At 35.6% G+C, this 27,179-nt stretch overlaps 1 protein-coding gene across 5 annotated transcripts; it reads right to left on the bottom strand.

Moving 5' to 3' along the window:
* Positions 1 to 335: 335 nt before the first annotated feature.
* Positions 336 to 18,316, bottom strand: MBNL1 (muscleblind like splicing regulator 1). Of its 5 annotated transcripts, XM_087933323.1 has the most exons (7): positions 18,052 to 18,316; positions 15,222 to 15,275; positions 13,752 to 13,905; positions 10,367 to 10,402; positions 9,508 to 9,602; positions 5,319 to 5,393; positions 336 to 4,006 (listed from the first exon to the last, which is right to left on the bottom strand). In XM_087933323.1, exons 1-6 carry the CDS (start codon positions 18,229 to 18,231, stop codon positions 5,337 to 5,339), a joined length of 576 nt encoding a protein of 191 aa, XP_087789449.1. In that variant the 5' UTR covers positions 18,232 to 18,316; the 3' UTR covers positions 336 to 4,006; positions 5,319 to 5,336. The 5 variants fall into 5 exon arrangements, with proteins under 5 accessions (XP_087789449.1, XP_087789450.1, XP_087789451.1 ...); XM_087933324.1 differs by lacking the exon at positions 10,367 to 10,402; XM_087933325.1 differs by lacking the exon at positions 15,222 to 15,275.
* Positions 18,317 to 27,179: the final 8,863 nt, after the last annotated feature.

Raw genomic sequence — 27,179 nt, 5'->3', positions numbered from 1 at the left:
TGATCACCTCTGTAGCTCTCAAGGTCACTTCATAGACTTGAGTTCACACATTGGTAATGCAACACGGATCATGAATAATAATGAACTTCCTAGTGAACTTCCCCGTCCTATTCAGAGGGAAACAACTTACTAGTGAGTAATTGAGAGACGTGTGGTTCTTCAGTATGTGAGTGTTAGCATCATATTTGTAGAAGCATATCCTATAAACTAATGTCAGTCTTCACACAGTGAGCTGTATCACTAGAGATGGTGCCCTCCCTTGTCCCAACCACAAATGAGAAGAGAAACTCTCTTCTCCCAAACTTGGAAACAGAAAAAAAGATAATCAAAAGAAATTTTATTAGGGCAATTTAACTTTATTTTTTTTTCATACAGCTATAGCAGTAATAATAAAATAAGCATAAAAACAAATTGCAGCCCAGGACAGAGTACATAAGTAGGAGCAACTACCAAGCAAATTTAAGTCTGTGATTACATAATAGTAAAAACCAAGCACACCTGTCCTTTCAGCAGATGAAAGTTATAGGGTTGCAAGGAAGTGCAACATGTACTAATTCATCAATATGAATTATGAGACAGAATAGATCCAATCACTGGTTCCCTCCCCCCACTTTGGCTTCATGTTGTACATGGTTTGTCAAGTGCTTTAGGTTAAAAATGGTAAATTTGAAAGGGTATTTTTTTTCACCTGCTAAAAGAACCGGATCACTACAGCAATAAAAATAATTACATAACAACTACAGCTATGATGGTTTTGTTTTGGTTTGCCTGTCAACATTTTTAAACTTCTTTAGTGTGCATGTGAAAGTCAATATCACTTTCTCTGTGTATGTGTGTCTTTGCGCTAGTGTGTGAATAATAAAACTACTGAAATTTTTCAGAAACTGGTTTGAATAGAATATATATTTTATATCTATTTATATTTTCTTTTTCTTTCTCTCTCTCCTTGATACTTGAAACATGCAGTAGTTGTTTTGAGTAATGTAAGACATATTAGATCCATGATTTACCTTTAATGGTTGGAAGTACCTGTTTTTTCTGAAATTTCATTTTTAAAAAAATAATTTTTATTTTTCTTGTCTCATCAGAAATTATCTTCAGGCAGATTTAGACCAGTGCAGCTTTTGTTAGTCATGAGAAGGATGGCCAATCTTTCCAGCTGAAAGAATCCTGGCAAACTAGAAGCTGTTCACATAAAGCAAAGCCACTTTTTCAAAGGGGTATGGAGTGCTAATTCTGTGCCACTTTTTTGCAAGCAATTTTGTTCAGCCTGTCATTTTTATAAGCCTTAACAAAACTCCTTGTATTTATAGACATTTTTATTCAAAATAAGATCTTACTATTATACAGGTTTCTCTCTTTATTTTTTTTTATTTGACTATATACAGAAGTGCAAAAGGTCAACCTTCTCTCTATACTTTCCCACATGCTAAATTGCAGCATAATCATCCCTCAAGAGTATGCACAAGCACTCACACTTATTATAATTCTTGTTATACGTAAACTTTTTGAGTATTTGGATTATCAACAAAAAAGTCCCTTGATCTACTGATTATGCAGCTTATTTATAAGAAGGCCTGATATTCAGGGATTTCAAAAAATATTTAAACAATATTTTAACATTTGAAATGGATACAGTAGAAAATAAATTTTATTCTAATATCTAAGAACTAGATTTTTTTCTTTTATAATTAATTACAAACAAAATAAATCATCAAAATATTACTCAGTTGTCTGCCAGGATCATTTCATTAGCAACAACTTAACTTCTTACTTAACAATGATTATATAAGATATCCATATAAAAGATCTTTGTTCTTTTAATGAAAACTAGACAAGAACTAACAATGACTGATATTCTTACATTGTAATATTAAATCAGTAAAATATAAATCATTTAGTTAACAAGAATACGAATATTCATGACACTACATGTAAATTCAAAACTGCATATGCTATGAAGAAAAAATATTTTTAATTCTTTTTCATATTTTGAAAAAAATTCATCAGTAAAATCTAATAAAACAAAATTCTATAAACTTAAATGGCATTCATCTGGTAATAGAAAATGAAAATGATCTAATAAATGTACGAAATAAAAACTACATTTTAACAAGGAAAAATAAGTCATATTCTCTAAATGTAAGTAAACTACAATAACATGTGAAGTCACCTATACTTTCTTAACACGATTGAAATTACATTGGTATGGGTTTTAACCCGTAATGTAATAATCTAAGGCTTTAATAGATGTACAGTACAATCAGTAAAATCAACACATCATTCTTTTTTTTTTTAACTAGAAAGCATCTCTCAAGCATAAAAACTTGCAAGTAAACTTGGAAGTATGGAGAATTCTAGAACCGAACCCTCACCTCTCCCATTCTAACGCGACGCTACCAGAGACCTGGCCCCCACCTCGAGCTTTGCTGAACAGAGCAAAATATATCCTTTACTAACTGCAACATCCAAACCACACAAAGGATTTCCTTTGGATGAATCCATCTTAAAAACTTGAATGCACATCTATTTTTTGTTTCATTTTGTAAAGGCTTTCTAAGGCTATAAAGCAGTTAAATCTCAACAGAAGAAATCACATATAAAACTCACCCAATATTTAACCCACCCAGCGCCTACTCTAATTAACATTTTCATTGATTGTTGATTATTTTGGTTTTCTTTTTAATCAGGCATCTGATGTCAGTGCTTTTCTCATGATTAGAGTCACTATTTTTTTAAGTGTGTGACTTTGAAGTGATGCATTGGATCAGAAAAGGAAAACCCATCTTCTTCAACACATTTAGAGTCTCTTGGACTTTTGACAGAGGTTAGAAAATTGAAGCAAAATAAAATTATTTAGACTTTTTCTAATATTGTCTCAGAAATGGCTCTTCCCTTTTTAAAATATTGTTTGTTATATAGTATACTTTGTAAAACTATTACCATTACAATGGTTTATAATAATTTATAGCTTTATATATCCAGTATGTGTAGGAATGACCCATATATCTACTCTGGTTTTTGCTTTAAAAAAAATAAGAAAAACAATAAAAATGTGCTGTCTATTATTAACTGAGGTGGCCATTTCTGAGACAGCTTTGGTTTGAAACGGAAGGGTGCCCTTTGACTGATTACCTACTAGCAAAACAAGCAAAAATGTGGTTCTTAAAGTAACACTGAAGAAATAATACTCTACTTTGATTACAGTCTATGGCACTTCATGAAAATCTTTAACAACATGGTACTTAAAGCCATTGATGTGCTTTAAAAATATACACAGTTGTAGTTTTACTTGGCACATTCATCTCTGTCAGATACCTCTTTTACCACTTCTTACAATCTATTACATTTAAAAATATTACTCTTAAAACAAAAAAGGAAAAAATTATACTGTGCATGCACGGTCTCTTCTATAATGGCAATTTTAAATACAAGGTGCACCTTTTGTTATTTGTAAACCTTGAGATAATAAACTTACTTTAAAAATTATATCTTGGTCTACAGACGTACCAATACATTATAGATCTATGGCTACATCACAGTCTGTCTTTTCAAAATGACGTACATGATTATGTAGGAAAAGAGTCTACCAATGCATACGTCAGCTGGGTATGCATTGCATACTTGTGTGCTAGAAAAGATGGACAATGCTGTAGTCTTTAGACTAACATTCTCCAACCTGATGCCCTTTAACTTTCTTGGGTCTACAAGTTCCAGGATGCAATCCACATTTATAGATCAACACAACTGGAGGGCACCAAGTTAGGGAAGGCTGTTTTAGACAATATGATCACCCCAGCACAAATATCTATTCAATGTACAAAGTATATAGGCAACAGTGTGCAGTGAATTTCCAAGTTGTCATTTCATTTTGTTAACATGCAATATGTGGATGTCTTACTGCTGAGGAAATTTGGGTGCTGTTATTTTACGGTATATACATTATGGCTAATGACCTGTCCTGATTCTTCACTCAACCACGCTGTCCTCTTCTCTGTCATATGATCTAGAAAAACAAGCAGACTGTTTTTTTAAAAAAAAATCTTAAAAAAGTACTTTATTAAAATATTAACAATTCAATCAAACAGAAATATTGTCAAAAGCCAATTATTAAAATAAACATATATTTAAAAGCCCTTTTGTGAAGACCACATTCCTTGGAGAGTATTGGAAAAGATGGAAGAAAGAGAAGGAGGCCATCAAGATGGATAGACTCAATTAAATACAGGGAGGGAATGCTGAAAGACCTGAAGGGCCAGGAGAGGACAGATCATTCTAGATAAGTCTTTTTATGTAGTTGCTAAAAGTCAAGGCACGTAATCAAATCAATTTAAAATATCCTTCTGAATAGGAAGGAGTTTATGATTATTTCCCCCAGCTAAAATTAAATTAGCAGTGAAGATAAGAACTTTGCATTACTTGTGACTAACTGCAGCAGCATCTGTGTAATGTTCTCATTACAAAACATTGTTGAGTTCCATTCCTCCATATTTTGCTATAAAAAGGTAATGGGGATAGGTGGCCCAATGGCTGACTATATACATGATGACCAACCATGGGTCATTAACATTTTACATTGAGTGTTTAAAAAAAAAAACTTTCAGAATGCTTATTGAGGTACTCTGGATATTGGGCCAATTAACAATAAAATTAAAAAAATAGGCATCACATGATAGATGTTCTTAACAACATTAAAAAAATCACGCCTGATCATGGCTTTTTTTTCCTTCCTTCATTATAAGCAGGACATGAATAAAATATTTATTTTCTGTTGCTATCTAGCAAAAATTATTAAGGATCACCTGATTTTTGTAACCAGCATGAATAAATAGCAAGATTCTCACTAGATTTGTCTAATGCCCTTTTTAAATTCTTCTATCAGCAAATTCCATAGTGTGCTCCTTCAGATTGCATGGAACAATCAGGGATATATTTCCTTTATTTTGTATAAAACTGTTCATAAAATGAGGGCTAAACTCATATGTAGATATATTTGTTTTACCACTTGAATGCATATGTATTGATGTTTGAGTAAGTGTATAAAACAATATCAGGGAACAGCAGTTTAACATCCTATACTTCCTGAGATGTCAATTGTTAACATTAACTAGTTTCAAGTGCTTTTGTATCACTGAGCTCAACCGGAGTCTTCTTTTATATAGAAAATATAAAATATAAAATTTAAAAACATTTAATACAACAGGCATACAATTACAGAAACAGAAAGGTACACACATAATCACCAACAATCATGTACAATGGAATGCAAATCTACTCAGAAGTATCAAAATACAATAATATGCACTTAAGATACTTACTGTTTGATGATTAAGTGTCTACATCTGTGTAACATACTTGTGGCTAGTCAGATGTTCGGCAGATATTATGGGAATCTATTAAAAATATAAACTTTAATTGATATAATAGTACCTCAAATGAAAAACTGCAGAGTTCTGTATTATGTAATATATGTTAACAGAGACCTAGGTAGCAATTTAAATGAGAACGTTCAGTTAAGTAAGATATCAACCATTATTGGCTGTTTAAAAGGAAGATACATTTACAGTTAAACATTCATGCAGTTCAGTCATTTCAAGCACCCTTTTTGTTGGCCTACACAGAGACTGTATGAACTAGGGTTGTTTCAGTTTTCTGATTTTAATAATTGGCTAGAGAAGCAAACTCTTGGAATGCAAAATTGAGATTATTATTATTATAACAACAACAGTAACTGATGTCATTGACTGTTTAAAAAGAACTGAAATTCAAGTGAAGGGCTCAGCAGAGTGCAGCACTGGGACCTTGAACTTTTTACACATTTTCTTTAGGGATTGGTTAGAAAATCTAAACACTTTGGCTATCCATAAGAACATTTTCTGTTGTTGCACAAGTTATCCACTTAGATCCTTCTTTTTGCTGTCTATGGATTTGAAATGTTTGTTCATGCTGTTTTACAATGAAAAGATTTGCAATATAATCCTCACACTCCATTGAAATTGGATGAAGAATATCTACTGCTTATAATGGATTCCCCTCTAGATCAATCAAAGGAAATTAAGCAAGGCAAAGTGGTTGCCTCCTGCACAAAGTACTTTCAGAACAGATCCATTTAGTCAGCTCTCAATTATATACAACTATCAAATAAAGCTATTTTTGTTGTTAAAAACGTTTGTTGGCAGTAGAATTGGATGAAATTTAGAACTTCCGTTATGGAGATTGACATAATTGATGGTACTCATCAATTACAGGAAGATTTTTCTTGATTGCTCTATAATTACTAACCATTTTTATTTTATTAATCTAATAATTGGTGGTTTAAACTAATTCTAAAATTGTCTCAACTACTTTTGGGCACAGCCTGATAAGAAGTACTATAATATTCACTCTAACCCCTGAATATAGAAATACATGTAATCCCTCAGTTTCTTAAGAGGGGAATAATAGTTCACAAGCATTTGCATGAAAAAGTTAAACGTCAAACAAGTTCAGATAGGATAAAAAACAGTACATTCATAAAAAGAGAGGATCAGATCAGCTTCTACTACATAGTTTACTTACTTTTACTGTTGGCTTCTATTACTAGAGCACAAAAGTTCCAAAAGTAAACAAACTCTTCTAAGTCGGCCCAATTTATTTTTCTACACAATCCCTAATATACTTTAACTATATTCAATAGTAGCCTTCTCCAATTTGGCTCCAATATCGTCCAGATATACTGCATGTAATTCCCCAAATCCCCAACAAGTAGAAGAATTGGAATCTCCAAAAATCTGAAAGGTCCCAGATTGGGAAAGACTAATCTATACATTTCCAAATTCTCTTTTTGCACATAAATGTGCCCCAAGTGTAATGAAGCTTCTCATACCATTGGTTTGCTACTGCAGGAGAAAGAGATGTTGCATCCAGCTGTCTAGAAGCTTCAAGAGTAGTGCTGTCAAAACAGACCAAGGAGCTTCAGCACCAGTCAGTAAAGAGTAAGGGGCCCAGGTCTCAAGTACTTATGCATGCATGAACATTGCATTTTGTGGCATTGCATCATGTCAGCATTGCTCATGTATTATATACATATATTGCTTATATATGTATATACAAAGATTAGGTTACAAAACTTGACTGGAGTGCATTATGAGGATCCAGAGAAATATGCATGAAATGATCAAATTGTACAACAAAAACAAAACCTCCAGAACCTATGTGGGAGAAGCCTTTCTAAAAATATAGAAAAAATGTTCAGAATCATCTGTACCAAGAGATAGGGAAAGGGAAAGAGGAATTTTACTCCATCCGTCTTTTGTTCCTCTATGAATAATAACATGTCTGATGACTAAACTTTTCATTATTAATGTCTAATGAATACATCCAGGACTCCTTGGTATACTATGTTGGTCACTCTTTTCTTTGTTGTAAATTAAACATCAAATTGTTAAAGTATAAGGAAGATAGCACAGGTGTTTTTACCTCTTACTATTCAAAGATATCACATATCTGAAATGGGCTTTTACCTTGACCTCTTTGTTACTGGCATTATGTAAAACCACAATTAATGTGGAAATGTGGTTATTTTGACCTACCCAAAATGGAAAATGGTTATCTTGACTTACCAAAAATGGAAAGTAGATGTATCTACAGTGGCCTTTATATATCAAAACATGACAATCTGATGGTTGCTCTCCGTCAGCCATTTAGCCATCAAGATATAACTTTGATTCTTTTAACAATGGTTCAACGGCCTCAGAAAAAGTGACTTACAACCTGTACTCCCCCCTATGACTATTACACCACTCCCTATGGTCATTGGTTCACAATTTGGGTGTTTGGCAAGTGGCTTGCATTGAAAACCGGCTGTGTCTTCAGGTCACATGATCACTATTTGCGACCTTTTATGCTGAGTTCCAGCAAAACACACTCATTGGGGAAGCTGAATTCACTTAATAACTGCTATAAAAATGTTGTAAAATAGGGTTCAATTGGACTTATGACCACAATAACTTATGATGAAAATTCCAGTTCTAGTTGTGGCTGTAAGTCAAGGACTATTTATATCCAATTAATCAGTCCCCCAAATTCCTCCTCAGTATGGATGTCCCAGAACATCTTATGGTGCCAGGTTGGGACAACAAATTTACCTTATAGGATCAGTTGTAAGCTGTCCTGTGCAAAAATATGTAATAAGGACATAATAGGCCATTTGGTCAAGTTGGGATTACTGTTCCTTGCTTGTGGATTGTCGTTCCTATTTTCCAGCAGAATTCTGAAAATACTACTGAAATACAACTGCTAGCAGCTCTAGCCAGCATGATCATGATTGGGGATGCTGGGCATTATGTCAAGAGTAGGATGATTAGAGATTCCTACTCATTCAGATATTGATTTCCTGTATGTGTTTTTTTTAATAAAGTAGAATATTTTAGTTCCTCAAGTTCAAAGATTTTCTATATTAACTTTAATGCTCTGGAAGCTTAAAATGAAAGAGTTATAAATTTGAGGCCTCGCCTATTAAGTGAATAATAGCAACATTCAGATTTCTAAAATTTAATTTCCAGATTTCCAAAGCTTTCAAGTTTAGTTCAACAACTCTATCATCAACACCTAGCATTTATGCAATCTCGAAAACAACATGTGGGAAGAGTGTTCTTAATATTTATTTACTTTCTTGTCATGTGTTTCTCTGAAGACCTCAGCCAAGCCAGGGCCTTTCTGCTTTGGCCATCATTTTACTGAAAATAATACTGGTCTACTTTAAAGAGAGAGAATTTGTAGCTTAAATATATAGCATAAATGAACTTAGAACATCCTGTAGTGCTTTGTGCTATATCAAGCTTGTTTTACTGATGGCTTCAGAACAGAATCCAAAATTCCTCTAAAACTTGCCACTGAAATATAATTTTAGTATAAAATAAAGTGTATGTACATAATGTATATATGCATATATGTATGACTGTGTATGCACGTGCATAAGTGTGTGTGTGTGTGTGTAGGTATTTAATTTAAATTAAATATCTATTAAAATAATTTTTTTCTAGTTTTTCTTCTTGGCTCTGCCAATTTCTTTGTTCTGGGTCTGCCTACTCTTGGAATGTCCTTCCATAGTTTTCCATTCCTAGATTAGACATTGCCTTGGTTTGCAAAAAGTTTACCATTCTACATACGAAAAAAGTAATTGTGAATTTATATCCTCATATTTTCTTTCTATACATCTGTTCTTGTAACAGTGAACATGGAAGTGGAGGACAAAGGCATATTTGTCACATATTGATCAATTCAGGAAAGTCTTATTATGGAGAGTAGGGACAGATGCCCAATTGAGCTATGCTGCAGATCTAGAGAGAACGTGTAGGCCAACAAGAAGTATAAACCAACCAACACAAAAAAAAAAACCAAAATGAAACAAAAACTACAAACAAACAAACAAAACAAAAAACCAAAAATAATAAAAGAAATCCCCATGCTCCTTAAAAGCACCGATTCTGAGTTATGTTTAAGAAACAAAGCTGTAAATTAGCAAACCTGGTTGGCTGTGGCAGTTGCAGCGAAGGGGACGCTTGTGGCAGATGTTGTTGCTGCAGACACAGTGGCGGGCGTAGCGCCGTGCACCATGGGAACTTTTGGAAGGAAAACCATATAAGCAAACATACAGAAGAGTGTAGCAGTATGGGAAACCATGGCAAGAGGTGGTAAAATGGTCAAGTATGGTATTTATATCAGCAGAATAGCCATGGGGCGAGATACCGCCACCAGCGAAAAGGACATGCAACCACAGCGCAAAGCGGGGCAACATTCCAGAGAGCAGGGTGGGGACAAAGGTAAAAGACAAAAGGAAAGGAGAAAAGGGAAGGGAAAAATGCTTATTACCACTGAATTACCAAAGTCAATACAATAAAGTTTAACTATTTCATTTTAGACCCAAGAAACTACAAAGAGCACTCATTAATAGTTTGAAAATCTTAGGATAACCATATTCCCAAACCCTCCCATTTTAACTTCTGATATTATTAGGATATGCTGAAATAAAACTCTTAATTCTGCATTTCTTGCATAAAATGTGTAACTGGCCTTTTCTGTTTTAAACACAAAATAATTTTCTAAAACACTGGAACTCAAAGTCCAGTCAAAATCCACCAGAGCTGATAAAAAGGGATGGGGAAAAATGTGGCATAGAACAACTTGATAATGGTAGGAAGTAAATGGCTTTTAGGTAAATTGTGTCAATTAAATAAAGCAAATGCATTTAATTGACAAGTGTTAGTGCAAGGGAAGAAAAATGATTTTGCACAGTAATTCTAAGTTAAAACCTAGCAGTGGATTTTGAAAGTCTGTGAGCTGCTAAACAGGTTTAAGATAATCAAGAAACAAAGCTGGCACCTACCAACACTTGTAGCGGGTGTCATGCACAATATTGAGCCTGCCCATCATGCATTGCAACAGGAAGGTGGATTTGCAAAGGGAAAAGAATTAAAACAACCCATCACACGTGTAATTAGGAAAATCTCATTTGAACAAAGAAGGAAAAATTGGTTATTATGGGAAAACAGTGGCATGTAACCAATAGCACAATCAAATCAAACAGCAAGGTGGTGGTAATTAGAACTAGACTTACATGAGCAGGGCAAGGAGAAAGCAGACTGAACTGTGTGTTGGTATTTTGATTAAAATGAACTACCAAGTTAAAAGTAGGCTTTAATAACCTAAGGTGAGGTTTCAGTTGTCCAATGTTGACGTTTACTCCTATATTGTTTTATATTAAGTTTGATTTACAGGTACTTTTTATGTGCTAATTCACGACTAATGGCAATGCTGAAAGAAGCAATACTGTGCTAGTGCCACATTAAGCTTTGCTTTCTAAGTGACAGATGTTTTAAGCTTCAGACAAAGGCATGGTAAATCTAGATATATTGCTGTTGCTGTGTTTGAAGGGTGGTTAATACATAGCACTAATCCATAACTTAGCATTATATGAATGAATATCAGGCTCTGATTTGTAGGGTGCCTCAGGGCTTAGTGTTTTCACCTCTCCTGTGTAATATCTACATAAGACAGTTCAGGGGCACATATCATCAATATGTTAATGGTAAGAGTTGTGTATCTTGTTTCCTAAACAACTAACAGCTATCAAGGTCTTGTTACAGTGCCTCAGAGTTGTTGGGGTCTGGATGAAAAGGAGTAGGCTCAGATTTAATGCTAGAAAGATTAAGCAATTATGCGGGAAGAGGTTTATGTGGGAAAGATAAGAGATTATGCAGGAAGAGGGGAACTTTTCACCTTTGATCCTGAATAGGATTGTAGTGATCCACTTGAGGCTGGAACACTATCTAGAAATTTCCTAAACTCCCAGGACCTGCTGAGCAGCTATGGCCAGGCAAGTCATTGCATGCAACGTGTTCAATGGTAAGAGTTGTGTATCTTAAGTATCTTGGTATCTTATGCCAAGCTTAAGTGGTCTTCTTTTGTAATGCTATGTATGAAAGACCTTGGGAGACTGGGTCAAGAAATGCTCACAAGGGAACAGTCAGGTAAAAGACACAAGTTGGATAGTGGGTAGGGCAAGAGGCTCTGAAGAGACCCGTCCTAGTTTCTCAGGCTATAAATGAGACTTGTACTTTTAGACTTGCAAAGTTGTGTTGATGTAGCTTTATAATAGAGTAGAATAAGCTCATCTGGTTGTGTTTCCACTCTGGTCTATCTACTAAGGCTCAATTTTCCTTACAGTCATTCATAGTTTGGTTATCTCACAGATCACCTCTACTGGCAACACTCTCCAGATGTTGCTCTTGAAGATCACTCAGAAGCTATATTTGATCCACAATGAAGCAGTTTGCTATTCCTATGTATCATCCTTGCTTATCTGAACTGCAGTGATTTCCAGCTGGCTTCTGAGAGCGAATTACAGTGCTTATTACCTTTAATGCTCTAGGGCCAGATATGCAGGATTGCTTGGCTCCTATAGTTTTGGCCCATCCTGTGTGTTCTGCTTTGCTTTGAGTCCCATCAGCTAAGTGATGGCATCTCACGGGACTCAAGAAGAGGGTTTCATCTGTCAGAGCATCTATTATTCAGAACAGCATCCCCATGGAGATTCATATGGCTGTCACCCTCCCTGCTTCATGAACTTTAAAAATTTGTTGTTTTTATTCCTCTAGGCTTTGGGTCAGAGTGCTTTGGACAGGGTCTTTTGATTTGTGATCAATGAGGTAGTTATGTTGTCTTTTGACATTGGTTCTTACTTGTGAAGCTACCCAGAATCATTTTGGAGTTAGGCAATCCAGAAATTCATCAATCAATAACTAAGTACATAGCTTGAAGCTGCTTGGAAGCACTTGGAAATTAACTATTATAGTATAGTTAGATGATACCTGTGATTACAAGGAAATATCTGATCAAAGCATTAGCTCAATTCCCCCCCCTGCCCCCCCCCCAGAACGGAATATTGTTCCCAGGAATACTAGGATTTAATTCCCAAAATTTTCAGAATAGTGGCTCTGAATTGCTCATGTTGTACTCCTAACACACCTAGAAGCAGTCATATTTTAAAAAAAATATTTCCTGAAAATAAAATAAGTTAGATAAAATGCTACATTTTTTTTTTGTAGATTCCCTCCCCTTCATTTAGGATTCTTATATACATAAGAAATTTAGTGATATAGATATTAAAAAGAATGGCTATGATGACTATTTAAACATTGTCAACTGATATAACCTTACCTAGTTATCTAACATTTAAGCATCCATGTTGCTAGACTGAATTGAGTCATGATATTCAAACTGGAAATTAAATTAATTAAAATTAATTAATTAAAATAAATAACATTTTTTAAAATTCAAATAATCTGCACTAATTCATTTAATTCTTCGGACAGCGATGTCACTGTTTTTTGTTATTGCTACTTTTGTTATTATTGTTACTATTCATAATCCATACATCTAATTATGGTACCCATGCAGGAATATAAAGTTCATTTTAACTGACCATCATGTTCAAACTAAAAAACTAATATGTATTTTAGCTGTAAATTTCAGTCATCCTCCTTTTTCAAGTCTGAAACCAACACACATTTTTGCATAGAATGTTTAGCAAATGAACATAAGGTAGCAATGAAAATCTGTTGTGCTTTAACTTGCAGGAATGAAAAAGATATTTGTGTAGGACCCCTTTGTTGATTAATCAGTGAAAAATGACAGGCCATCACTACAATGTTCACCCTGATTTCAAAAGATGTAAAGCTAATTTATTATTCCAAACCTTATCTTGCATTTTAGTTGAAGATAAAAGTTTGAATCATAATCAGTAAAAAATAATAACGATATTTCACGGCTAAGTATTCAGCATATGGAAAATATTATTCTAACTGCACTATGAATGTTAAACTCACTTGAGCAAAGGGGTCTTACATCAGTTAAATATATATGTATAAAACAACTTAAGAGGTGTAAAATGAAGGATTAGAGAAGAGAGAAAAAGATTTCAAATGCTGTTTTGAAACATGATTGCACACTTCAGAGATGCAGATTTTCAGATTATGCTGAAAAGCACCCAACACCTTGCTTCCAAGAAAACATATGCAGAATTTGCAGTTTAGCAGCAAGATTGTGTCTTTGGGCATCTGTGTATGTTACCCATCCCATGCTTTCTTTTTATCATACTTAAGAATGAAAAGCCTTAGACCTCGAACCTAGCCAACCCATGGGAAATTATTCTAGTGACCTCATTGGGGTTGTTGTTGTTTTTTTCAAAGGATATGGAAAATGCCACGTACCTGGTGGGAGGAAGGCTGTATGCTGTTGCAACTGCATGTTTGCAAGAGCTTGCTGGTATTGGAAAATACCAGCATTAAAGACTGCAGTGGCACCATTGGTTTTTTCAAGCGCAGGCCTCTTTGGTAATGGGGGGAGTACAGCTTGAGGAATCCCCTATTGATAGGTGAGGATAAGATAGCCCAGTTAAGAAGAAAGAGAAGGAAGGAAGGAGAAAGAAAGAAGGAAGGAAGGAAAAAGAAAAAGGAAGGAAGAAAAAGAAAGAAATAGGAATAGGGAGAAAGAGAAAGAAAGATACAGAGGAATAGGGAGAAAGAGAAAGAAAGAAAAAGAAAGAGGAATAGGGGAAGGGGAAGAAAGAAGGAAAGAAAGAGGAATAGGGAAAGAGAAATAAATAAAAAAGAAAGAAAGAAAAAGAGGAATAGGGAAAGAGAAAAAGAGGAAAAAGGAATAGAGAAAGGAAGGAAGGAAGGGGAATAGGGAGAAGAAGAAATAAGGAGGAGGAAGGATGGAAGTTAAGAAAGACAAAGAAGGGAATAGGAAAAAAGAAAGAGAAAGAAAGAAAGAAAGAAAGAAAGAAAGAAAGAAAGAAAGAAAGAAAGAAAGAAAGAAAGAATAGGGAAGAGAAAGGAAGAAGGTGGAGTATGGAGAGAAAGAAAGAGAGAAGAAATAGAACAGTCAGTACAAAATAGAGCAATTGAGCACCACCATCTATTTTTTTTCTTTTACATCCTTGAGCAAGCAAGCAGCAGAGCAGACTTTACAATTCAAAGAAAGAGCAAGGCCGAAGCTTTGCAAGAAAGTTTTATTACTGCCCTTTCAATATGGCACTGTAAGTGCTAGGGAACAGTAAACTAGCACTTTTTCACTATAAAAAAGGTTCAGGTTTTAGTAAAGAAGCAGGAATACCAGGGAGGAAATAAAAGCTGCACTGCTAGCTCCATGAGGATTGATAAGTAAAAGCCATGTTAAAGAGAAATTTTATAAAGTGAATGAAAAAAGATTAATATATTAAACTTTACTCTCATATCCCCAAAGTCTGTCTAAACATGCAAAAAAAAAAAAAAGTACCAAATCATGCTGGCACTTGCATTACAAATGTTAAATCTACATAAGAATATTGTTAAGCCATGCCAACCAAACAGATACAAATATATAGATCATATATATTTTACACATTAAAAAAAAATCCTTAAAAAAACACCCATTTTCCTTGATTTAGAAATGTCTACAAGGTGATTAAACTGAATGCAGAATCCTCCGTCTTCAGGAGGGTTTAGGATGGCAAGTAAACATTATTTCCATCACCTTCCCACAAACCCAACAAGGAAGCCACACTCAGTTTTAATTTGAGTTCACATTACTTTATAACAGGAAATAAGGAAAATTACTTAAGAGTTTAATTAAAAAAATAATAATTTGTATCTACAGTAAAGCTACATGCCAAGCTAAAAGGTGAAAGGTCATAGTACCAGGTCAAAGGTTGCCTCGAGGGGTCGCTTCAGTGATTTGACAGCCGACTGAGTCTTAATTAGCAGGCAGCGAGCACATGATGGCAATGGGCCAGTGGGGTTCAAGCGCATTAACATAAACAGCAAGCAGAGGTGCATCATGGGGGCAGCAGTGCATTTTGGGTAGGTGAGAAAAAAACAAATAAAAAACAAATCATCGGAATGCCATATACAACGAATAACAAGACTAAGCATGCACAATAAAGGCACTATTGAGTTGTTATTGGGAGGATACACCTCTAGGTAGTTTAGTACAAACAAGGTACTCTAATGGGGAAAGGGAGGTTGTAAGAAGGAGAAAGAGTGAGAAAGAGTCTCCTTTCTGTATTTTTGTGCTAATCTTCATAAACACAGAAAAAGGTCTCTCTCCAGTGGTCCCTTTCTGCACTGCCAATATTGCACCACAATGTTTCCTGGGAATATTTAATGGTCAAATCATATAATTATGTAAAAAAGAAATATAGGGTAAATGTTAAAATAGAGGCAGTTTCTTCAATCTGAGCATGACTTCTGGTTACTTCATGGACATCTCCATATTATTTGCCTCACAGGAATTTAGAAGTAGGCCTTTTCCTCAGATATTTTTTTCCAACTTCAGCCTATAGTCCTTTGATTTCTTAGCAATGTATCATCCAAATATTAACCCGGTTGGTGTTTCTATCAGCCAATGCTGGCTCAAAGCTAGAAACTAGGAGCTCTCACCTAATGTTAACAACTATCTAAAGTGGACCCCATTAAACGAGGTTTTTTTTTTATCCCCTACCAGAAAACAGTTTAGACAACTGGTTCTAATTCAGGGGTGTCAAACTTGATTTCATTGAGGGCTGCATCAGAGTTGTGTTTGGCCTGGGGGGGGGATGGGAGAGAGCGTGACCAGATCATCGTCACTCACCGAGGCTCTATGTTCAGCCACGACGGTCTCCTGCAGCCCTCTGCCAGCAAAAGTTGAGCTTGGGAGGGCTGCATGCCTCCTTCAAACCTCTGCCAGAGAAAATGAACCCTTCGCTGGTAGAGGTTTGGCAGGAGGCGTGCGGTCCTCCTGAGCTCTGTTTTCACTGGCAGACACCGCGGTTCTTTGCTGTTTCCAGGGCAGCTCCACGGGCCAGATTTAAGCACCTTGAGTTTATACCCTTGAGTTTGAAGCCCCTGATCTAATTTCTCCCAGTGATGTGATTGTGCTGATCCATGTCACAATCAAAATTCCAATAATAGTATTACAATAATTATAGTAATAGTATAATAATAGTTATTTTTAATTGCTGAATTCAGAGAAGCACAATACACATGATTTTATTTGAGTTATTTTACAGTCACATTGCTAAAAATGCATGTTCTTAAATACTTCAATAAAGTATTTGCCTCCACTCTATCTCATTCAATTATGCTTATTAAACTTATTGCACATAATACAGTATAAATTTCCACCCTTTTTCCATTGTACTTTCAAGAAGTTTCAGAATTTCTTTAGAAATTCTTCTGTTGGTATTTTTGACTTTGCTTTACTATTGTGAGGGTGGTGGAAAAGTACTGTTTGTCTTCCCTTTAAATATTTTTATAATGATCTATAGTCTCCCAGGCTTCTCATGTTTCTTGGGTATGAAAATGCCTCACGGAACGACTTCTATCATGTCTGTCCTTGGGATTTTACCAAAGGGTGAGAGGCCAGGTAAAATGTACATTGCCAACATATGACTGCATGGAAAGGTAGGTATTCACACATATTCCATGGCCACCTCAAAACTAAGTAAGTGCAATTCTCACTCCATGTGATAATTCTATCAACATTTTCTTTTCCAATGAAGAAAAAAAATATTTGCCTTGAAGCTGAGACTGTTAAATTTTAGAAGAAAATGTTGGCCCAAATGTGCTTAGATATGTTTGTCAGGATATATTCAAATGCATGCTTAGTGTTCAATTTCAAGGAGCTAGATCACTAACATTGTGTCTTCCTGTATGGAACAAGAGAGTGAGGTTTTTGTGTGGTATGTGTAAGTATTTGATATGTGTCTCTGCAAATCAACTTACACATAAAAAAACCTTAAATTTATGTAGACAGAAAAGAATAAGAGGATCTCTGAAATAAGTTTTCAAACTTTGCTAGATCCAGGATCATTAAACAGTTATTTTGAGTTGCTGCTAGCTAAATGTAATCTAAGCTACTAACTAAGCAAATTTATTTGTTTATTAAATTTGTTTGCTGCTCGTCACATCTCAAGGTGACTCTATGCAAATGAATGCACATAATGAATTCTAGGAGGGGGAAAATCCCTTCCAAGGAAAACGGAAGGATAAGTAAGACCATATATGATCAACTATGCAAAATTTTTCATCTCTTTGATGGTATAGTCCTTTGCAGATGGAAATGGAGCACAGAAAATGACAGATCATGGGATCTACTGAAGAATGCATCAGCTCCTTCTGTAATACTTATGTAGCAGATGATGTAAAAATTTGCCAGTCAGGGTTTATATGCATGCGTATCAATATCATCAATGTACAGGTGACCCATAATAAATGACTGCTTCTCATTATGTAGTATCAGCACAAAGATGTAATATGTACATCTGGCATGTACATCTATGCACAATATACACATAGACAAACTGACTACATTTTTTTTAGTAGAATCTGACACTATGTAAGAGCAGACTTGGCATCACATGCTTGTCAGCTTATTGAAGTGGAATAGGATAACCAAACCACCCTATCTTTAGTAAGGAGGTTCAATTCATTAACAGTGCTCAGCGGCTGACAATGAGACAGATATATTTGATTTGTTTTCTGGACTTACCATGGCTGCTGCAGTAGCTGCTGCCTGAGCAGCTGCTGCTTGATTGACCTGGTACTGGGCAGCTTTGATCTTAGCTTGCAGATGGGCTGGAGGGTGAAAATATTTGCATTTTTCCCTTGAACATCTCCCTTTGATGTAATCCATACAGACAGTAACAGTATTGTCGTTGGTATCAATCATTGCACTGTCAGCAGGGTGAGCAAACCGGCAATCATTTTCTCCTCTGTTACAGTTGCCACGCTGATACTCTCGACATACCTAAAGGCAGGGGGGAAAATGCAAGTAAAATTACATCAGGAAAGAAACTAAACCCAACAGGTTGAAAATTATTCTGGAACATAAATAATAAATAATAATAAATAATCCTCAACCATTCAGTTTTGTTTTACCTTGAGAAGGTATCTTTGCCTTTTTAAACCTGGATGAGTTTCTTAATTCTCATTCTGATAGTTTGCCTTATCTATGCAACTCAACAGCTTCTCAAATTTAAAAGCAAAATATTTCTAATTCAATCAAACTACAAAAAGCATTCAAATGAGTTGAATTTTTGCATTTTTGTGGTTATTTCAGGCAATAACTGAGAAATTTGCCAGCCTTCTATGTAATAAGAAATAATCTGTTCTTCATGGTTTTAATGGACAATATTTTGGTTTTGTCATTGTCTTGTATTAATCTAATATCCCAACTTTATTTTTTTGTAAACAACTCAAGGCAGTGAACATTATGTAATATTTCTTCTTCTTCTTCCTATTTTCCTCACAACAACAATAATCCTGTGAGGTCAACTGGCTGAGAGAGAGTGACTGGGCCAAAATCATCTGGCTAGTTTTCATGGCTGAATTAAAAATCATGGTCTTCTGGTTTCTAGCCTGGTGCTTCAACCACTGGACCAAACTGAATCTCTTTATATTTATCTATTTATTTATTATTTGTTTGCTAGATTTATTCCCATCTTTCTTCAAAGTTCTTACATAGCTTTGCTTCATTTTGGTCTCTCAGTGGCAATGGGAACCCTTATGAAGTAGATTGGGCAGAGAAACAATAATTAAATCAAAGTCATCAAATGTGTTTCCATGGCTAAGAATGGACTTGAACTTAGGCTTTCGTATTTCTAACCCAACATCTTAAATACTATGCCACATTGGATGGTGTGTCCTTTAATATATAGCCATCTCTCCAACAGTTCCATGTTTCAATTAACTCATGATAAAGCTTCAGGCTGTGAGAAATATGTATAGCAGAATATAACAACGTTAGGAATGGTCCCTTTACCACATTCAGTGATATGTCCAAAATCATCTCTAAAAGAAATTCCAAAAAATTTCTATGCATAGTGAAAATAAGGTAGAAAACAGACATTTCTTTTAAAAAACAAAGTAATCCTTCTAAGAAATTAAAGTGTAGATTTTGGCACAGCATTTTCTGAGTGCTATTAGCTATATAAGACATTAGCTGCATTTATTTTCTCTGCTGTTCACAATTTCGACACAAGAGGGGGCACAGGTATATATATTTCTTTTAATCTTGCTCTGCACTTTCCTTCTAAAATACATTCATATTTTTTTTTTCAACATTAATGGTTTTTTCATTATTAAGATTAAAACTATAATTTAACCTGCAGAAAAGGCCATGATGAATATTTGAAAATGAACCAAAGAAAATAATATAATGGGAACATCATTCCCTTGCAACTTTATTGTGAATCATACTAAATGAAAGTTAAACAAGTCAAGGATGGCATCAAAAGGTTTCCTTCAATCTGTATGCCCAAAGCAATCACGCCTTTTTTCCCATTCTGAGTTCAATTGCACCCAATTCTCAGAAAATGGATAGTTTTCTTGACAAGTTTTTAGCCACCTTCTTAGGATTCAGAGAAAGTAACTGAACTGGCCCAGCTAGATTTATGCCTATATCTGGATTAGAATTCAGAGACTTCCAGTTTCTAGCTGGGACCTTAATCACTACACCAAAATGATTCTAATTAGGCCTTAAGAAAGAGCAATTTAAATACTAATACTGAATGGTAAGAAATAATAACTTTAATTGAAAAGTCAGGTATACTTCTAATAATCAGCAAATAGTCCAGCCTATGTTCTAAGTGTCATATAATATGCATTGAGAAGAAAGACAACCATTGGATTAAAAACCAGGAAAAACATCTGAAAAACCTTGCCAAAGAAATTGCTGGGACTTATCTAGGCAGTGTCCAAAAAGCAGACCTGATTGAGAAGAGGATGAAAAATAGTAAAGGACATACTGATCTCACATCCAATGTGAGTTTTATGAAACAAGGCTTCTTGAAAATTGCCTGGTATGGCAGATTCTCCCTAGATTGCCTTTTAGGCAGCACAGTGAAGTGCTGTGTGTCAATTGATAATTACCAGTCTAAAATTCACATTGATTGCTGAAGACAGACGGGCATCTGACTATGTGTGAGAGGTCCTGTGTCTCTAAAGCCAGGAAGATGACCTTCACAGAGATGTCTAAGCTTCCCTGCCAAGAGAATGGGGTAAAATATTTTCCAAATCCAAAACAACCAGATAACATTTGGGCATAATTCACTGAATTCAACTATAAGAAGGAGAAGGAAATAAAACCCAATCAAACTTGCAAGCCTAATGTTAATCCCATTGGTTAGGCCAGGCCAACTGATTTCTCAGGAAGGCTAACATTAGTTTTATATGTAACAAAAACATGGCCGGATTGTGAGATGGCTACAATTTTCTTAGGGTCATGTCATTTCTGGGTTGTTAAAGCTGCTTGGGAGGTAACTTGCATTTGGATCCGAGAGTGGTGTTGACAGCTGACCTCTTAAGTTCTCTGAACTTAAAAGAGGCAATAGAATGACTACTTCTAAAAAATCATTGCCAGAGACAATGATTATGGACAATATGTATCTACTTTCCCAATTTTGCTTTCCAGATTCTAGAGGAAATCCAGTCCCATTTCACATCAGGGCACAGAATGGAAATAGCATGGATCACAGTTGCCAACGACATTTGGTGAACATAGGATGGGAGCAGTATGATGATTCTCCTTGACTTAAGAGGATTTTGAAATTGTGAGATCTGCTATGAGAACTGGTATGCTAGGCAATGGGGTATGATTATTCTCCTGCTTTTCCTGTGGCTAGTTGATAGGAGGTGAGAGATTGGCCTGTAGCCCCACATCTGTATTTCTGTTGAGGCTCCAACACTTGACCCTTCTACATCAATGACTATGAATATTTGGGCTCTCCAAACTTGGGGACTGTCTATCTGTAATCTTGTATGGGACTCAAATTCTCCGTTTAAGCTAGTGTATCTTCTTGGACACTCTTGATTGAAGAGTGTGAGGCAGCTGCAGCCAAGAAGGCATTTAAACATATTAATCTGGTGTGCCAATTATACCTATACTTGTATCAGGAGAGTCTCCAGATGGTCCTTCATTCTCTAGTCGCTTCAAGAATGGACTATTGGAATATAATACAAGAAGTGTATTGAAGACTACTGCTTGTTGAGCATGGGACAGAATGGGCAGGAATGGGCAGATCACAGTAGGTTGGTTGCCAGGTAAAGTCACGATAGTGATGATCACTATAGAGCCCTTGGTGGCATAAGATCTTACTAGTTAAAGGGATGCCCATCTCTAGTAATCTCTGCCCTTTGGTTAAGCATTGTTAATCTTTTGAAAAGTAGGAAGCCTGCCTATTCTGTTGTAGAACCGACCCTCTGGAACAACGCACTCTGGTGTACTGTATGGCTCCCACCTTGATGATGTGAAAGGTCTTGAAAATTTGGATATTCTCCCAGGCCTTGGGATAGGCTAGGTGAATTAAGAAGTCCTCTATAGTTTATTTTAAAACTATTAGGTTTGTCCTTAATTTCCAAAGTGTATTTTCTATATGTTATTACTGCTATTTGTTTCTAAAATTATAAGCTACCCATACTTTTATGGACTTAGGACACCCTATAAAGATACTGGAAATGCAATTCTTCATTTGGGAAAGGGCTTTCCTTAATATCCACTAAAGACACTTTCAGTGAAATGGACAATGAAATCATCTTCTGGCAAAATGAAAACATTTAGATACTTGTTCGTATAAGACAATCGATCAATAAAGTAGCATTTTTGTTAAAACTTGTTTCAGCATTTAGTGTGAACCTGCCATTGTAGTTTGTAAATTATGATTTATAACTTAAAGCAATGTATGAATCAAGCCAATATGAATGGTTCATCAAGTCAGGGGGTACTATGAATATGTCAAGTCTTTGTTAACACTTGTAGCATTTTTACAGGGATAGTTTATTTGGTCAACTGAAGAAATAGCTTACTATAGTTGTTTTATTTATTTCAGTTAAATCCCTGTTTGTTCATATAGTTCTAAAATTGTTTCCTATCCGTGCACTGACAGACCAGTTTAAGTTTAATAATTTTTTATAGAACTTCAGCCCATTCTTGATACTATAATGCAAAAGAGAGGGAGAGAGGGAAGGAGGGAGGAAAAGTATCTCTCACTCTGTGGGATATCCAGAATGTTAGAAAATATTAAATAAAAGTTAAAATGCACTCTATGTCAATGTTCTTCAACCTGGTAACTGATCCTAACTATTTTAAAGTTCCTTACCTGGACTGATTTGTGGATCTATAGGGTTATCTCATTGGTTATTTAAAAGGCAAATAGTGTGAAGGTGCACAAAATCCATACTACCAATAGAGAACACAATTTCATTGCATCAATCAGCCTTCTAGAACTGGTACCCTCAGGACATTCTAAAGATAGAAGGCTATCGTTCCATGACAAGACAATTGTAACTATTGTCTGATCGCACACATTGTGCCAAGTGATTTGTTTGACTTGGATTTAGTGAATCATGGGAATTCAGTTCTTGTGAACTAACCTTTGTAATTATAATTCAGCATTTATATGAACTAGAGAAAAACTGCTTATTCAACTGTAGTTCAAACATTCCCATTGCTTGTTGCACTATATCTATTAGCACCAGCCAATCCTAATAATACCAGGCTAGATGGATCAATGCTTAACTCAGGGTAAGATAATTTTATCTTGGAATTCTGAGAACCAGAATCTGAATCCATCCAGAATGCAGACTGAGGTATTAAATGAAGTCATCCTCAAGCCCAGCTGTTACCAGGTAAGGGTTACAGGCTTTAACTTACTCTTGTCAATTCTAGGATATTTCTCAACTTCTCAATTCATCTTGTATATCTGATTCCCAAATTTGTGCCCTCATGCTGTTTAGTTCCTGCGATTAGCCACTATTGGCTATGATGATGCCACTTTCTGAGGCATTCAGGAAATTTAAATGGAAATATTATTGAACAGGAATGAATATTGTACTTTATAACTGCATCTCAGAATAGAATTTCAATGTGTTGATGAAAATAAAATTATTTTGACTTATTTCTCACCGGTGTGTCCAGAATAATAAACTATCTTACAGAATGGTTGTGAATAGAAACTGAAAAGAAACCAAATTTAAGAATACTATGTAAATGTTAGCAATAAGATGTCTGTTAGTTGGAGAGGAGAGACTGATCAAGTCCCACACAAATAGCTGCTGCCTATTTATAGTGGGGAAAGATGTTGTGATAGTTGAACAGACAGAGCTGATTCATTATCAAAATAATGGTTCTGAAAAACGCGGCTGCCTTTCTAAAGTAGAAGCTCCAGCTTCCAAAAAAGTTGCAACTAATGCCCTACAAGGAATAAAAAAATCTTGGTTCACTGGTTGGTTGGCAAGACTGTTCCTTTGAGAGCTGTGAAAATGACAGCAGAACTACTGTGTTCCATTTCCCTATATTAACACACAGCAGAGCAAGAGTCCCACTCCAGAGACAAGTCCTCTGGACTCAGCAAAACAAATAACAGCAGATCGAAAATTGTCCAATTAGCCCTGAAAAAGAAAAGCACTTTCAGCCATTCCTCTGTGTTTGCATCTTCCTTGCTGTGCTTTCTTCCAATTACTAATCAATGTTGCGGACACTCCACAGGCCCAACTTACAGTTACAACTCTTCCAGTGCTACTTGCAACTGTTAACCCTGGGGAAAATGTTCACAAATGGGAATTCCTCTCCTGAATCAGCCCTCTGAAGCTGTCCTTAACCTGCGTGTGTATGACTCAACAGGAAAACTGACTCACCATGGCTAAAGTCTTATAAAATGATTCAGTATTCATAATCATTGGAATATTATTTTTTCTAAGTATTGATGTTGATATACAGATAATCCTTGAATTATTATAGTAATTCTGGTCACAATTATTATCATAGTAATAGTAATTTCTTTCTGAGGTTGAGTGATATGGTCATAAAGCATGTCATATATGTCTGCTTCAGTTAGCACGGGAATTCTGGAATTCTATACAAGTGCAAGCTGATCTGGAAGGTAGGGTTAAATGTATCATCAGTTTGGAATCAATGCATTATCACAAGAGACCCAGGTTCAATCCCCTGTGAATTCCGTTGACCCTTATCTGGTGCCAATTTAGCTTTGACCATTAGCTGATTAGATGTTTGTATTAGAGATAGCAATAACAAACTCTTCTGCGTTTTGGTAACAAACTGTCCTGGTTATTTGCACCTGACATATTCCCTAGTCCTGCTGGTAAAGGAAAATTTGATGGACCACCTCTTCCCAATTACACCTTCCCAGTCCACCGGATATGGAAGACAGGGCATATTGCGGGTCCCAACTATCAAGGAAGCACATCTGGTATGACCTAGGAAAAGGGCTTTCTCTATGGGAGTTCCCTCTCTTTGAATAATATTTCCCCCAGAGATAAATTAGCTTTTTCCCTGTTGCTTTTCTGCAAGGCCTTAATAGATGGTTCTGTCAGGTGGTCTGGGGATCCTATTCACAACTGATCTTTTGATTCTGTTGCTGCCATGGGGTAGGGGCTGGGCCATGGATTATCATAGATTTTTAACTGTGGACTTTTAATGTTGTACACCGATCGGGGTCACTGTATGTGAGGCTTAACTTTGTTTAATAAATAAATAAACTTTTGGGACTGGTTGTCCCTTAATTCAGCATAACTGTAACTTCAGATGGTTGCTGAACAAATGATCTGAAGTCAAGAAATAACTGTACACTGTCTAATTCACTTCCAGTTAGTTCCTCTGACCAGCAAAGTCAGAGATAATAGCAAATAAGATGTTTGCTCAAGATAATAATTATGTTACCTCTAAGCTGAGCCATTTCCTTCCCAAACCAACCAGAATCGAATGAAATGTAACTTACATTCCTAGTCTGTGTGAGAATGAAAAATCAGTAGGAATCATTACCATGGAAATTAATAAGTTCAACTGGTTAGTGTAATTTTGTCCAAGCAGGTCCAGTTATATAAAATATTAAACCAACTCCACTCAATAAGTTATTTAATGGGAACACCTAAAATCATTCAGTTGACCTGTTTGTGGATCTAGTTCTCAAAGAAAAGGGGGTAAAGAAAAACAACCCAAATGCCTTAAAAAGGAAGCTACTCCAATATAGAACTCATTGGCAACACAAAATGAACTTCCTACATACTTATGTATTATAGTACCGGAGCTACCTCTATTGTGACAATCTGATCAATGGGGAGGAATTAGTAATTGTCAGGAAAGTTTGATACTACTCTTTCTTAGAATTATGGAGATAGAATTATGGAGTTTAGAGTAAGAGCCAGTTTTGTATACTGGTTAAGCACCAGGCTAGAAACCAGGAGTTCTAGCACTGACTTTCAAAGCCAAATGGGTGACTTTGGGCCATCTAATCTCTCTCAGCTGTAGGGACAAGGTAATGGCAAACAATGCCTTACCAAGAAAATTGCAGGAACTTGTCCAGGCAGTTATCAGGGGTTAATGCACATGCAGACAAAGAAAGGAGTAGATATTTTTTAGTTTTCTAAAAGATGAATCTTGCCAGATAATGTAATTATGTATTGCTAGAATAACTGTGATAATAAAATGATCTGAGTTGGAGGTTAACTTGTGGGTTGAAAATACTATAAAAACAAGTGCTGTATTGGGTCAATTGTTAAATAATCCTACCTGGTATAAAACAGCCCAGTTCCCCCACCCTTCTAGCCAAAGGTGTAAAAAAGATGGATTCTGTTAGTTTCTCACTTGTATCCCTCATAGTTTCTCATATCTGACACAAACATAAAATAATGATTTTTTTTTTCTCATGCTACTAAGAAATTTCCCTTTACAATTTACAAGTGCTAGGGTGTTATATTAGAAGTCTTACAAGAATCTTCTCTAAATGGAAAGCTTTCGAATGCAAATATATAGTATTTGCAAAATCAGATTTTGAATGCTGTTATTTTTAAATAAGAATTATTGTTTACCTTCCTTATAAAAACTCTTTTTATGACCCTGTAATCCCTTAATGCAGGATAGGAGATTCAGGGAAGAAGCTGGCTCCCCCCCTCCCCCCTTGACTGCTACATATAGCAACAACATCAGTAAACTTTAAAGCTTTTGATTAGATAATAAAAGCAACAACAAAATGTGAATTCAACAAGATGGCATCTGCAGAGGATATGTGATAACTATGTCATGACTTCATCATACAAATGATGTAAATTAGATACTTTAGCTTGTCTTTATATCACATAATTCATATTACTAGTGCAATGGAATTGTGATGCACATGATATTAACATGGCTTTTGCCAATTGCTCATGTTTGCTGTGATGGCTTTCTTAGACTTTCCAAGCTGTTAATAATACAGGAAGTCCTCGTTTAGTGTCCATAATTTGGATTGGCAGTCAGATTGTTAAACAAAGAGGTCTCAAAGTGAAGTCACACTGCAAATGCCTCTTGTAAAAATGAACTGGTGGTTTTATTTTTCTACAGCTCCTGGTCAGATCCATTTCCTTTTCAAACTCCATGCTGACTTATTCCTCCACACCAAAATAGATTCTATTCGATTTCAGTTATTACTAAGCTGGCATACAGAGTTCTGACCCCTTTAATATAATTTCTTTTCAATACTCTGTGGATTTAAAAAGAATAAGCAGCATGACTAAGCACTATGCTTCCCTCCTGTCTGTGTTTAAAAGACAAATCAGACAGAGTGTGGACTAGCATAAGGAAGACTTCATTGTCCAAGCTGAAGCTGAAAACTGGCTGAGGGCTGG

Source organism: Pseudonaja textilis, chromosome 4 (assembly GCF_049901715.1).
Source record: "Pseudonaja textilis isolate UNSWEBS1 chromosome 4, rPseTex1.2, whole genome shotgun sequence".
Taxonomy (NCBI): Eukaryota; Metazoa; Chordata; class Lepidosauria; order Squamata; family Elapidae; genus Pseudonaja; species Pseudonaja textilis.
Note: the sequence above shows the minus strand (reverse complement) of the source record. Positions and strands in the feature narration are given on the sequence as shown.